The sequence below is a fragment of the Dreissena polymorpha genome, chromosome 7 (assembly GCF_020536995.1).
Source record: "Dreissena polymorpha isolate Duluth1 chromosome 7, UMN_Dpol_1.0, whole genome shotgun sequence".
Lineage (NCBI taxonomy): Eukaryota > Metazoa > Mollusca > Bivalvia > Myida > Dreissenidae > Dreissena > Dreissena polymorpha.
In genome coordinates, this window is record NC_068361.1 from 34,328,505 (window position 1) to 34,344,101 (window position 15,597).

Consider the following 15,597-nt stretch of genomic DNA (forward strand, 5'->3'; position numbering starts at 1 on the left):
TTAATGGACATGTAAATTCATTTATTTATTATTTCATAAAAATAAATGAAAAATTTGCATTGGTCATTTTTCTTTGTGTTTGTGTTAAACTGTTGGATAGGTAAACGCTCAAAATGGATGTCCCACTAATACTGATGCTTGAAAATTAAGGCAATCTAATTTAGAGATTCACCTCTCATACCTTCAGATTTTCAATCAGCAACAATTTCTTTTATTTTACTCATCAAAATTATCTTTTGATCGAGATTGAAAAACCCTTTGCATCCTGGGAAATTTGTCGTCTGCTAAAATGTCGTCTGCTGAATTTCTAAAATTAGCATTTTCTTCATTTTTTTTCAAAGAATACTATCAGAATAGCAAACAGTTTGGATCCTGATGAGATGCCACGTTCTGTGGCGTCTCATCTGGATCCAAACTGTTTGCAAAGGCCTTTAAAATTTGGTTCCCGCACTGAAAGGGTTAACAATCAGCTCAAAATTGACATCTTTTAGGCAAACCTGTTAGCCCCCATTTTTCTCTGTTCTCTGTTAGGTGCTTGACCAACCACGTGAGGCGATCCCGTCAACTCAGTCGTCCAAGTCAGTTGAGATGGACAAGAACGAGGCAGAGGCAAAGAAACCCAGCAACATTCTTCTCAAGGTAATGATCTTACATTATCAGGGTTTTAAAATTCAAGTCTTAAATTGGCAACTCAATATTTGCTCTGAACGGGCTACTCCATTTAATTTGTATCCGTCATCGCCTTTTTGAAACAGTTTCTTTATTGGAAGGGACATGATAGACTGTGTATATAATTATGTACACATACTTTTGGATTATTATTTGTTATTATTAAGAACAAAAGTGATGTTCACAATTTATATGTAGGAAAATGGTGTCTTGGTCAGAGTTACGGTTAGAATATGGAACTTAAAGTGTCTACAAAGTAAGGGCAGTCAGCTGGTAGCCATGCGGGGTGTGTCGCTGTTCACGCATCTTTACACCCACGTGAATGTGTATTACTAACATACTAGTTCAACACACTGACCAGGCAAACATATTTTCGCCCCGCTCGTAGAACACGGCTTAATTGATGTGCATAAAGTGTCCTTCCAGATTAGCCTTTGTAGTCACCACAGGCTAGTCCTGGGGTCCTATTCCAGAAGCATCTTAAGTTAAATTTTATTCTTATCCTTAAATTGGGAAATTTTCTTGAGTGTTTCATTTCATATTGCAATAGATTGGCATCAAGATATACATGTAAATAACATAATTATGCCAATGTTATTTTAAGAATACCAAAAACACATGCGTTTCCTTATGTAGTAAAGAAATACAAAACATTGTGATTTTTAACTTAAGTGAAATTATTTAAGAAATGACTTAAGATGTTTCTGGAATACCACCCCTGGACATTACAAGTTGAGGCAGAAATTGTCTTCCTTGATTAGGCTGTACTGACTGCACAGGCTTATATGGGACGACACTTAACGCACATGCATTAATGCCCAGTTTTTCCAGTTCGAAGGTCACAAGTTAAAATGACCGGTTGGGCAAAATATTTCATATTGGTTTCTACCTATTACAGCAACTACTCAGCACAGAAGATGACTGTCTGGTGAAAGGCTCGGGGGTATCAAAGTCCAGTGATGTGGGTGGACGGGGCCGTTCCATGTCTGGGGATCGCATTATGAAGGACATTTTAGCTGACACAAACAAGGGAGACAACTGTCGATCTGCACCAGCAGTGAGTTGTTGCCCTGTAGTTGCTGTTTAATATTGCTGACACATAAGGGAGAGAACTGTAGATCTGCACTAGCAGTGAGTTGTTTCCCTTTTGTTGCTGTTTAATTATGCTGACACAAATAAGGGAGAGAACTGTAGATCTGCACAAGCAGTGAGTTGTTGCCATTTTGGTTACAATATACTAAATAATCGTTAAATGTAGGGCTGTACTCTCTAAAAAAATATCATAGTTGTCTCGAAGGAATGTTTTACACTTGAATCTATTGTTCGGGTTTTATCTTTCGGAGATAACGGTAGGGCATAAATAGGTGTTCACAACTGAAACCCTGAAATATGATAAACTTGGAGACCTTAGTAAAGCCTTGCCCTGAAAAAGGTTACATTGCATAAAGAAACGGCCGAAAAAAAAATTGGATTAGTGTCAAGTTCTTTCTTGGATTGAACATGACCTATATTTTTTATTGCATAAATCGATTCCGCCTAGAATGGCCTTTAAGAAAATGTAAGGTTATGGGGGTCTCTTATGAGCAAAATGTTGCATTTATTTTCACTCAAAGTTGTCGCTTTTACATTGAATTGTATAGGGAAACTATTTAGTATATTGTGACCTAAACTGCAACTGCAGTGAGTTGTTGCCCTTTAGTTAAATTTGTTACAAATTGATTTCCCATTCTTTTTTGTTGTTATTCAGGAAAGAACTGGCTAAATACTGGCTAAAAAGATAAATGAACTGCGCTGTGGGAAAATGAGGCTTAATGCATGTGCTTTAAGTGTTGTCCCAGATTAGGCTGTGAGGTCCGCGCAGGCTAATCAGGGACAAGTCTTTCCTCATTTAGTTTTTTTTTTGTTGAAATGAAGTCTCCTCGTTATGATATTAAGTCTAGTCAGAATGTGTCCTTCCTGGTTGGTTCAGAGGACTTTACACACAGTCTAATCTGGGGCGACATTTTTTTAGAGGACTTTACAGTCTAATTTGGGGCGACATTTTTTTAGAGGACTTTACAGTCTTATCTGGGGCGACATTTTTTAGAGGACTTAACAGTCTATCTGGAGCCACATTTTTTAGAGGACTTCACAGTCTTATCTGGGGCGACATTTTTTTAGAGGACTTCACAGTCTAATCTGGGGAAACATTTTTTTAGAGGACTTCACAGTCTAATCTGGGGCAACATTTTTTTAGAGGACTTCACAGGCTAATCTGGGGCGACATTTTTTTAGAGGACTTCACAGGCTAATCTGGGGCAACATTTTTTTAGAGGACTTCACAGGCTAATCTGGGGCGACATTTTTTTAGAGGACTTCACAGGCTAATCTGGGGCAACATTTTTTAAGAGGACTTCACAGGCTAATCTGGGGCGACATTTTTTAGAGGACTTCACAGGCTAATCTGGGGCGACATTTTTTTAGAGGACTTCACAGTCTAATCTGGGGCGACATTTTTTTAGAGGACTTCACAGGCTAATCTGGGGCGACATTTTTTTAGAGGACTTCACAGGCTAATCTGGGGAAACATTTTTTTAGAGGACTTCACAGGCTAATCTGGGGCGACATTTTTTTAGAGGACTTCACAGGCTAATCTGGAGCCACATTTTTTTAGAGGACTTCACAGTCTAATCTGGGGCGACATTTTTTTAGAGGACTTCACAGGCTAATCTGGGGCGACATTTTTTAGAGGACTTCACAGGCTAAGCTGGGGCGACATTTTTTTAGAGGACTTCACAGGCTAATCTGGGGCGACATTTTTTTAGAGGACTTCACAGGCTTATCTGGGGCAACATTTTTTTAGAGGACTTCACAGGCTAATCTGGGGCAACATTTTTTAGAGGACTTCACAGGCTAATCTGGGGCGACATTTTTTTAGAGGACTTCACAGGCTAATCTGGGGCAACATTTTTTTAGAGGACTTCACAGGCTATTCTGGGGCGACATTTTTTTAGAGGACTTCACAGGCTAATCTGGGGCGACATTTTTTTAGAGGACTTCACAGGCTAATCTGGGGCAACATTTTTTTAGAGGACTTCACAGGCTAATCTGGGGCGACATTTTTTTAGAGGACTTCACAGGCTAATCTGGTGCAACATTTTTTTAGAGTACTTCACAGGCTAATCTGGGGCGACATTTTTTTAGAGGACTTCACAGGCTAATCTGGGGCGACATTTTTTTAGAGGACTTCACAGGCTAATCAGGGGCGACATTTTTTAGTATTGACGAGCCTAATATCGACTTACGAAAATTCATCTCTGCGAGTAAAAAATATAAACTATGAACTGACAGATTAATTTATCATTGGCTAATACTTTTAATGCTTTAATACCTAATGGTACGATTGGTTAAATTTTCATGCTGTTTGTGACAAGGAACCAATGAAAGGCCAACATTGATGAGAAGGAAGTTTTTCTAATGAAAACCTTCACGTCCAATCAAGAGGCATAGAGGATTGTTATAGAAGCCTTGTTCTGCCAAAACAGGGCCTAATGCACTCTGCACAGGCTAATTAGGGACAGTTTCACAACACTGCTTTAGGCACATGCATTTAGCCTCGTTTTCGCAAAGTATGGCTCAAATATTTGTATTAAGAGTTTATATCACCAATTGATATGTTTGTTTTTTTCAGGAGAGCACCAGCATAGATATTGAGTTGGCGCGGCAACGGCACCAGTCTGGCCCTCAGGAGCCCCAGTCCACAACAACCCTTTCTCTCCCCATGACCCCTACCTCCTCCCCTTTGACCTCTGGCCTCAAAGGGTCAGCAACCATGAACAATTCTGTTCTACAAGAAATTCTGAGCACCTCGAGTTTTCACGCGCCCTTTTCAACAACCACAATGTCTCTGTCCAGTGATCCGCACTCAAGTTTGGGTAGTTTGTTAAGCTCAAGTGCCGGGGGTGGAACGAGTGTGATTGACACAAGGAGTTATAGTGGTGGTAACTATAGTAACGCAAATAGTCAGTTCTCGCTGTTGGACATCACGACAAACATTACGAAGAATAAAAAGTTGGATAACTTGTTTAATTCTTTGTGGGACGAACAGAACGACAATGAGGAACGGGAGAAGATCAAGGAACAGTTGAAGAGCTTCAGTCAGAAGCGGAAGCTTTCCTCCGGGGATACTTCTGACGTCGATAGTTTGGACAGTAGTAGTAGCAATATTACGGACCGTCCTGGTTTTTCTTCTCAGGCGTCGAAATTGTCTAAAGAGAACGCACTTTTGACGCAGTTGCTGACGAAAAAAGGCAGTAATGACTTTGTCGTGAACACTCAGAGCACAATACAACCATCAGGTGTACCCCAGGCGCGAATTCCGGCCAACATCGGAAACAAAGTGCTTAAGGTGAACCCGTCCGGGTTTGTTACGAGCACTTCGCACTCGGAGCCAAAACGGCCTCGCGTTGAATCGACGCTAGAGAAGGCGTTGAAGAAAGACAGCAGTTTTGTTGTGTCGTCTAGTACGCCATTTGATTCACAACCTGACAATCAGAATCAGAACTCGAATTCGGCCCTTAGCAATATCAGCGAGGCCAGCATATCATCACAGCTTCTCGAGCTTCAGGTGAGATGTGACTAGGGGCTGGCCTCTATTTATAGAATCAGCAGTTTCTTTTGGTCAAATTTTGGTGCTGAAATGCGCCCTATTCACTATCTCAAAAAATTGTTTTTTTTCCCCAAATGCTTAAAATTCCAAATTGTAGGTTTCAAAACAAGAAAGAGTAAATACTTTCTATTAATAGATTATAGATTGTCATAAATATTTCCTATCCATATCCATCTTAAGTTGAATCTTAGTTAACCCATTTATGTCTAGTGGACTCTCCCATCCTTCTAAATTGGATCAATTTATTTCCAAAACTAGGGGTGTCAAGTATATTCATTTCTATATTTAGAATATTTCATAAAGAAATTCAATTAAGCAAACAGTGTAGACCCAGATGAGACGCCGCATTATGCGGCGTCTCATCTGGGTCTACGCTGTTTGCAATGTCCTTTTGTCAGGACGCTAGGCATAAATGGGTTAATATACTATTTGAAACACTAATATTCTCAATTTTTAGCTCGGCGCTTTCGGAGAAAAACCCGAGGTATTGTCATAGCCAGCTCGTCGTGTCGTCCGCTGTCCGCGTCGTGCTAAAACCTTAACATTTTGTTAAGGTTTTGAACATTGGCTCTAAATTCAAAGTTCTTCGACCAACAACTTTGCAACTTCATATGTAGATGCACCTTGATGAGTTCTACATGCCACACCCATTTTTGGGTCACTAGGTCAAAGGTCAATGTCACTGTCATCTCTAAAGAAAAAACACACACAAGCTTTCATTTATTTAAAACTGCACCCGCAGCCGAGCGTTGGCACCTGTTATGTGGTGCTCTTGTTAAGTATTTGTTAGCTAGAGAGTACAATGTAAGTAAAAAATCCCCCAAAAAGGGAAACGCCGCGAAAACTCCCCCTGCTATGGGTAGCGACCCGCTTCCCCTAAAATGGATTGAGGTCCCTGCACATTTGAAGTTGTATAGTCTCACATTTAAAGTACTATTGTCTTACATTTGCATTGGTATAGTCTTACATTTTAAGTGGTATTGTCTTACATTTGCATTGGTATAGTCTTACATTTTAAGTGGTATTGTCTTACATTTGCATTGGTATAGTCTTACATTTTAAGTGGTATAGTCTTACATTTCAAAGTTGTTTAGTCCTTCATTAAAAGATATATAGTCTCACATTAAAATAAGCTGAAGTAATGTCAGGGCTTGAATTGATTTTTTGTAAATATGATAATATTATATCTTTGCTACATATTTCAACATTCAGCGTCCTGGCATATTTATTTGTCACTACGGCACTCTATAATTATATAATGAATTTCTTTTTCATTTCTTTTCCAGCAAACATTTTTAGCGAACAAGACGAACATCGTTGAAGTGAATGTCGACAACAATCATGACCCTCTTCTCGCACAAATACTGCAACTCGCTCAAGATATTCAGCACGAAGATGGTATGCGTCAGCCAAGCACTAGCACGCCCCCTTTCAACATTTTCTCGCAAGGCAGCTACATCAACACTTCCAACAGCGGAGCATTGGTGAGTTCAACGTCCATACCAGCGTCGATGTCGCTTAGTAACAGCTCAATGCTGGGCATGGACAACTTGTTCTCGACAAGTCGCTCGAGCGGAAATGATCTGATCCAACAGATAGAGCAGGCGTTAAGTGACTCCTCCGTTAACGTGACTGATCTCGATATGCTGCTCTCGAATAATGTGAACCTGACACCCGAAGAGCAGTCGGCAATCGACGCCATTCAGCAGCAGCTGTTGTCGGATATTCCCGGGTTTGGTGTGGCGACTTCGGCGTCGGGACTCGCTCCATCTCTGTCTATGGTCCGGTCACAGCAACAGCAACAACAACAACAGGTAATTTTTGGGCTTGGCCTTTGGAAAACAGGGCTTAATGCATTTGCATAGTGTCATCCCAGATTAGCCTGTGCAATCTGCACAGGCTTATCAGCGAATACACTTTCCGCTTTTATGAATTCTTTGTTTAAAGGAAGTCTCTTCAAAACAAAAAACCTGTCTTCGTTGATAAGCCTCTGTATGCTGCACAGGCTAATCTTGGATGACACTTAACCCTTTGCATGCTGGGAAATTTGTCGTCTGCTAAAATGTTGTCTGCTAAATTTCTAAAATTAACATTTTCTTCCAATTTTTTTCAAAGAATATTATCAGAATAGCAAACAGTTTGGATCCTGATGAGACGCCACGTTCTGTGGCATCTCATCTGGATCCAAACTGTTTGCAAAGGCCTTCAAAATTCGGTTCCCGCACTGAAAGGGTTAATTTACAGAATAAGCCTCAACTGAACATCAGTCCTTTTTCTGACTTTTTTAGCGGGAAAATTACCTATTGGAATTTTTTTCCACTTTTTGGGAAGATAGCCCATGGCTTTGGAATTGGGAATTTTATCGGCATTTTCATGAAATTGGGAAAATAAATTCATTAGCCTTTTTTTTCCACCAAAAAGTCCACTGATTAGGGAAATACTAAATTTTACATAACTCTTTATAATCATTCAAATTAAAAGAACAAAATCATATAATACTTTGTTAGATGTAATTGAATTAAAATTGAGATAAAATTTTTATATTTTTTTTTTTTGAAATTGGGATTTTTTTGCCACATTTTGGGAAAAAATTATATTTTTTGGGATTGGGAACATAGTCGAATTTCGGCTATAAAATCGGGCCAAAAAAAAACCCCTGAAATTACCTATTGGGAATTGTGTTTTCTTAAATTTGTAAAACCAAAAGGTTTTGTTTTACCATTTAATAAAAAAAGGCTTAATATATTTTTTGTCATCTATTTAATGTTAATGAAACAATTCTTGAAATGTCTTCAGCACCATAAACAATAATTATATTTAAATTATTTATTTTCAATTAGGATATTTATTTAATATAATTGATTGTCTTTTTAGAGCCGGTTCCTACAGGACCCAATACAATCACAGATTGGTGCCCAGCTGAACAACGGGCTCTCTGGTCAGCTGGGCTCAGACGCCCGAGGACACTTCTTGGGCATGGGGGGTGGGCTCTTGGCCCAGGACCTTGGGGCAAACGCTCAACGGGCCCTACCCCCAGGGTATGGCCAGTCTAACCCTGGGGCTCCAAACTTCCCTGCTCAGGGGCCTAGATTACCTCATCCACAAGGTAAGTTGTTAATGTAGTTTACTGCGTATAACGCGCTTTTTTTCCTTCCCAAGCGTCTAAATGAAATCATTATGTTATTGTAAATAATCATAAAAGCCACCATTTTTTATTGTCTTCAAATATTTTTAGCTCCACTGGCCAGAGGCCAGCGGGGCTTATGTCATGGTCCTGTGTCCGTCGTGTGTGCGTGCGTTAACTTTTCCTTAAAACATCTTCTCCTAAACTACTAGTCCAATTCTGATGAAATTTCTCAGGAATGTTCCAGGGGTCAACCTCTTTCAAATTTGTTCAAATTATGCCCCTGGGGTCAAATTTTACCCTGCCCCGGGGGTCACAAAAATGAAAATTTGCTTATATAAGGCCTATTTTGTGAAAACTTTCAAAATCTTCTCGTCCATAACCACTAGGCCTAGGGCTATCAAATTAGGTATGTAGAGACATCTAATAGTCCTCTACCAAATTTCTTCAAATTATGCCCCTGGGGTCAAATTTGACTCTGCCCCGGGGGTCACAAAATTGAACATATGCTTACATAAGGCCAAAACAAAATAATGTTGTGGTTACGGTTACCCGACCGAGCCTATTATTTTGCTGCGACCCTACAACATTTTATTCAAAATTAAAAGCCAAAAGAAAAAATCGCAGTAAAATTAAAACTATATCCTACAAGACTCCCGAGGAACGTTTTTAGCCACGCCGACTTTTTTAACGGAGTGCGTTGTACGAGCGCACCGTTAGCCTCGTCCAGTGAGGCTCGCGCTGTCGTTCGCCATGTCAGCCTTTTGCAAAAGTATTGAGAATTCGGCTCATGAAAAATCTGATTTGCGAAAATGCTAAAATCTCGTAAAATTTCAATGAAAACATCCGCCATTTAAATACATACTGGTTTACAATATTTTCTCTTTTTATCAATGAAAGTGTTCGCAATTTCAACAAAAAACGAAAACCACTCTGCACCAGAGCATTAGACATCGCTTGACCTTACTGTTATTGAAGTGCACGTGGTAGCTGGCCAATCAGAATTGAGTTTGCTCACAAATAATATTGGGTCATTCATGTGCAGACACTGTATACTCGGAATACACAGTTGATACAGTCGTCCGCAAACAATTTAGCGGTCGATGGCAAACGTCGTATTTAAAGATAAACAAGTGAAAAGAAGCGTAACAATAAACAATTTTTTTTAAGCTGACCACTGTACACCTTTCTCCTGACTATCAATCCATCGATTAAAGGATGATAATTAAATACTTAGTTCTATCTCGATGATGTTACACCTTTCTGCCGATTAACGTTTGAAATTAAAAGGTGATAATTAAGTTGTTTTTACCCACAAAATGTGCTAGTGTAAAAAAAATTATCACCCCAATTCGATATTTGCAAGGTTTCTGGTTTTCATTTTCTGCTGTCAAAAACAATATGCACATTCTATTTTATGTGCAAAACGCATACAATCTTTCGGACTGTCGTTTTCGGATACATTATGTTTTTCGTCCATTATAATTTATTTTTCGAAGTTTTTTATAGAAGAAATGGAATGACGAATACACATGCAGTGATACGACGGTGTTGGTTATAATATTTTGAATTGTATTCACCTGAAAATACAATTGGAAAGACTATAAAAAAGCACAATTAGTATGGGCTTTTGATGGGGTGGAGGGGCACTGCCCTTAATTCCTGTTGGATTCCTGCGGCTGCGGTTCCAATACCCTCAGCCTAATTCTCAGGATTTAAAATTTGGGACCATCGACACCACTATTAAATATACATCTATAAAATAACTTTTACATGTTTGTACTTTGACAAGTACCATACTAATTATTTCAATATTGAAAACTGTATGTTATAATATTATGATATGTAATAAGCCCTTGTTGTCATTAAAAAGAAATTTTCTTGCGCACCGAAAGACGGAAACAAGTTGGCTCAGAGAAAATTTGGGCTAGCCCTAGTTCACTCACTCCGACTCATCAGGGAGGCGCTTTACATATTAAATGCATAGAGCTTCTGCGACACAATTAAGAAATCATTTTCTTCGTCAATTTTATTTAATGTTTTACATAAAAAGTGCGACCAACCATGCTCCCGAGTTCAGGGCTTTTAAAGCCTTCAGTTTAGGTATGACTATCAAAAAGGTGTTAGCCTTTGTAATTAAGCTATGTTTTTCAAAGTATTTTCGGGTTATTATCCATCAACATTTACAGTATTTTTCTCTATATAAAAAGTTTTCTAAAGTTTCTTTTTGATAAGGATAAAAAGTCAATGCAAGGCTACAGCCAAGTTGAAGCCATGTATTGGCCATTCATCCTTATCAGCAGTTAAATGGTTTTTGTGCTAGATTGCCTATGTATGTATTGGAAAAAGCCGTTGAACAAAATAAAATAAAAAAATAAAATGTTTTTCCTACCTACCTACCCTAATATTTTTTGGCCCGTAACCTGAACCACAACATTATTTTGTTTTGGCCTAAGGCCTATTTTGTGAAAATTTTCAAAATCTTTCCGTCCATAACCACTAGGCCTAGGGCTATCAAATTAGGTATTTAGAGACAGTCTAATAGTCCTCTACCAAATTTCTTCAAATTATGCCCCTGGGGTCAAATTTGACTCTGCCCCGGGGGTCACAAAATTGAACATATGCTTATATTAGGCCTATTTTGTCAAAATTTTCAAAGTCTTTTTGTCCATAACCATTGGGCCTAGGGCTATCAAATTTGGTGTGTAGAGACTTCTAATAGTCCTCTACTAAATTTCTTCAAATTATGCCCCTGTGGTCAAATTTGACCCTGCCCGGGGGTCAAAAAATTGAACATATGCATATATAAGGCCTATTTTGTGAAAACTTTCAAAATTCTATCGTCCATAACCATTGGGCCTAGGTCTATCAAATTTGGTATGTAGAGACATCTTATAGTCCTCTACCAAATTTCTTCAAATTATGCCCCTGGGGTCAAATTTGACCCTGCCCCGGGGGTCACAAAATTGAACATTATGCTTATATAAGGCCTATTTTGTGAAAACTTTCAAAATCTTTTTGTCCATAACCATTGGGCCTAGGGCTATCAAATTTGGTATGTAGAGAAATCTATTAGTCCTCTACCAAATTTCTTCAAATTATGCCCGTGGGGTCAAATTTGACCCTGCCCCGGGGGTCACAAAATTGAACATATGCTTATATAAGGCCTATTTTGTGAAAATTTTCAAAATCTTTCCGTCCATAACCATTGGGCCTAGGTCTTTCAAATTTGGTATGTAGAGACATCTTATAGTCCTCTACCAAGTTTGTTCAAATTATGCCCTTTGGGTCAAATTTGACCCTGACCTGCAGGTCACAAAATTGAACATGATATACGCTTATTTTGTGAAAACTTTTAAAATATTCTTGTCCTTAACTCTAGGACCTAGGGCTACCATATTTTGTATGTACATGTAGTGAGATATAGTAGTCCTCTACAAAGTTTGCTCAAATTATGCCCCTGGGGAAAAATTTGACCAAGCCCAGTGGGTCACAAAAGTGTACATGTGCTTAAATAGGGCCTATATTTAAGTATTTGCACATCCAGAGAATATTTGTTTCAGCCGTTTTTCAGCAGTGGAGCGATACAGGGCCATCATGGCCCTCTAGTTTTCTCCACTTTGGTGTTAAAAAAGCATTTGCAGGTTAGACATGGTTGTGCTTCATACAATGTTTAATTATGGTATGCTAAGAGTTTTACTGTCATTATAATTATTTTGGGTAGATACGGATTTTTATGTGTCCACAATATGAGGTGGGGGAGGGGGGGGGGGGTATGTTAAAAACAAGTGTACAGTATATAATCATAACAAACATAATTTCTTTCTTTCTTTTTTTCATTCAAACATAATAATTAGTCCCCTAACGGTTTCACCGGAGGGGACTTACGGTTTTGTATCCGTCAGTCCGTCACACTTTACTTGATCCTGCGATTACTCTAAAAGTTGTCAATATTTTTTCATGAAACTTGGAATATGGATAGATGGCAATATGGACATTATGTACGTCATTTCATTTTGTTCCTTCGTCATAAATTGTGGTTGCTATGGCAACAAATAGAATAGAATTACTGCTGAAAATGGTGTTTTTTTCTGGATCCTGCGATAACTCTGTAAGTTCTTCATATTTTTTCATTAAACTTGGAATATATATAGATGGAAATATGGACATTATGCACGTCATTTCATTTTGTTCCTACGTCAAAAATTGTGGTTGCTATTGCAACAAATAGACTAGAAATACTGCTGAAAATGGTGTGTTTTTCTGAATCCTGCGATAACTCTAAAAGTTCTTAATATTTTTTCATCAAACTTGGAATATGGATAGATGGCAATGGACATTATGCATGTCATTTCATTTTGTTCCTACATAAAAATATTGTGGTTGGCTATGGCAACAAATAGGACTAGAAATACTGCTGAAAATGGTGTTTTTTTCTGGATCCTGCGATAACTCTAAAAGTTCTAAATATTTTTTCATCAAACTTGGAATATGGATAGATGGCAATATGGACATTATGCACGTCATTTCAGTGTGTTCCTACATAAAAAAATGTGGTTGGTATGGCAACAAATGGACTAGAAATACTGCTGAAAATGGTGTTTTTTTCCTTGATCCTGCGATAACTTTAAAAGTTATGAATATTTTTTCATGAAACTTAAACCATGGATAGATGGCAATATGGACATTATGCACGTCATTTCATTTTGTTCCTGCGTCAAAAATTCTGGTTGCTATTGCAACAAATAGACTACAAATAATGCTGAAAATGGTGGTTTTCTGGATCCTGTGATAACTTTAAAAGTTTGTAATATTTTCATGAAACTTGGAATATGGATAGATGGTAATATGGACATTATGCACGTCATTTCATTTTGTTCCTATGTCTAAAATTATGGTTGCTATGGCAACAAATAGACTAGAAATACTGCTGAAAATGGTGTTTTTTTTTGGATCCTGTGATAACTTTAAAAGTTCTTAATATTTTTTCATGAAACTTGGAACATGGATAGATGGCAATATGGACATTATGCACGTCATTTCATTTTGTTCCTACGTCAAAAATTCTGGTTGCTATGGCAACAAATAAAAAAAATATTCTGGCAATGGTGGAATTTCTGACAATGGTGGAGCCGGTAGGGGATTTTTATTGCTTGGCAATAGTCTTGTTTATTTCATTTTTGTTCTGAATCAAACATGCCTGACTTTGATTATAACTGATGCCATTTCAGAATACATTGAATTTTTTTTGTTTACCTGGACTTGAATACATTTCTGGGATTTGTTAAGATCTTTCTATCTGTTCATAGGGGCCTTATCCTCACAAGTTCATGCCCAGAGAACGATGTTCAACAACTCCAACTCAGCCACTTCATCTCAACAGGTCAGTCAACAAGTTTGTAGCAAGTGTATAGTATATATTGAGCTATGTTTGTAGTAAGCGTACAAAGTGTTTTAATTAACAACATTAAGATTGATAACATTAAGAAACAGTGAAATGATTTTTGATGAAGAATCATGTAGATTGTTTTCAATTATTGAATACCGTAAAACGCTGTGTATAACGTGCACTTTTTTTACCCCAAAATGTAATTTTAAAATCTTGATGCGCATTATACACCAATACAGCCATGCCAAGAGATTTTTTCCTACGGTTCAGAATTTTTTCCCCGATTTTTTGCTTCAAAAACTTTTTTCCTGATTTTTTTTGCTTCAAAAAGTAGATGCGCGTTATACATAAATGCGCGTTATATACAGCGTTTTACGGTATTGATTTCAAGAAAAACTAGACATTAAAGGATTTTTTTAGTGAATTTAAAATACTCTTTAATTGAATCAGAGACAAAAAAATACATGTCTTCTTTTCATTTGATGTTCAAAGGTCCGCCAGTCTCTCTTGCAACAACAGAAGTTAAAGTTAGAGCGTGAAAGAGAGAAAGAGAGGTTACAGCAGCAGGACATGCAGAAATTGCTGCTTCAGCATCAACAGCAACAGCAGCAACAACAACAACGCTCCCAATTCAGCAATCAACAGTTCCAGGGACAAAGGTTTTCAAATGTATGAGACTTTTAAAAAAACAAATTTTGAGACTCAACTTTGGTGGAAATTTTGTTAAATGGAAAAGAACATTTTAACAGGTAACCTCGGAGTTATGCATATGGCTTCACCAAGCAATAGGGTGGTCACAGGTTCCAGGTTTTTTTTCCCACTTTTTGGGAAGATAGCCCATGGCTTTGGAATTGGGAATTTTATTGGCATTTTCATGAAATTGGGAAAATAAATTCATTGGCCTTTTTTTCCACACGAAAAGTCCACTGATTAGGGAAATACTAAATTTGATATAACTCTTTATAATCATTCAAATTAAAAGAACAAAATCATAAAATACTTTGTTAGATGTAATTGAATTAAAATTGAGATAAAATACGCATTAGACACTTCTTTCTAAAAAAAATAATTTTTTTTTTTTTTTTTGGGGGGGGAAATTGAGAATTTTTTGCCACATTTTGGGAAAAAAGTATACTTTTTGGGATTGGGAACATAGCCGAATTTGGGCTATAAAATCGGACCAAAAAAACCCCTGGGTTCGATCCACACTGTGAGAGCATTCTTTAGATCTCCCCAAGAACTGGTTCTTGACAGGAAACAGACTCGAGAGCATGGCAATAAGCCTGTGCCTTTTGATGCAATCGAGCTTAAATTGATAGATTTAAACAAATAACAACTTTATGGATTATCATGTCAATGTGGCATTCTGATTCTGTCCATGTGACCTTTTCATGCCTCAATCCACTACTCATCCGTTTTCATGACCTTGTTACTAAACCAGGGATCATATTTTTTTTGGTTTTGTTGGTCCTAGACCGATTGGGGTCATGAAAGACCGATTGAAAATCCCAAACAGTCGGTCCGATTCTGTTTGCTATTAAAATTCCCATGTCATGAAATCAATTACACAGTGTACATGCTAACACACCCTAATGACATTCTTATCTCGATTAGGTGTGATAAACCATTCGCATCAGTCTCTAAGCCGGTCAGGACCGGTTTATTGCACGTTGGACCAAGAATAAAAAACTTGTGAACAGCGGATTAAAGACGCATCCGAAAAGACGTGTCTGAAAGCACGCACTTTAACTAAACAAAACATGCCGA

The 15,597-nt window shown here is 37.9% G+C and overlaps 1 protein-coding gene across 1 annotated transcript in view; it reads left to right on the forward strand.

The window, feature by feature from the left end:
• Nucleotides 1-15,597, forward strand: part of LOC127839621 (nuclear receptor coactivator 2-like) — a 128,472-nt gene that overhangs the window by 96,574 nt on the left and 16,301 nt on the right. Inside the window, exons 16-22 of the mRNA XM_052368008.1 lie at nucleotides 532-639; nucleotides 1,568-1,726; nucleotides 4,340-5,275; nucleotides 6,604-7,131; nucleotides 8,192-8,423; nucleotides 13,751-13,824; nucleotides 14,323-14,499. Coding sequence (XP_052223968.1) covers nucleotides 532-639; nucleotides 1,568-1,726; nucleotides 4,340-5,275; nucleotides 6,604-7,131; nucleotides 8,192-8,423; nucleotides 13,751-13,824; nucleotides 14,323-14,499 — 2,214 coding nt within the window. The remainder of the gene's footprint in view (nucleotides 1-531; nucleotides 640-1,567; nucleotides 1,727-4,339; nucleotides 5,276-6,603; nucleotides 7,132-8,191; nucleotides 8,424-13,750; nucleotides 13,825-14,322; nucleotides 14,500-15,597) is intronic.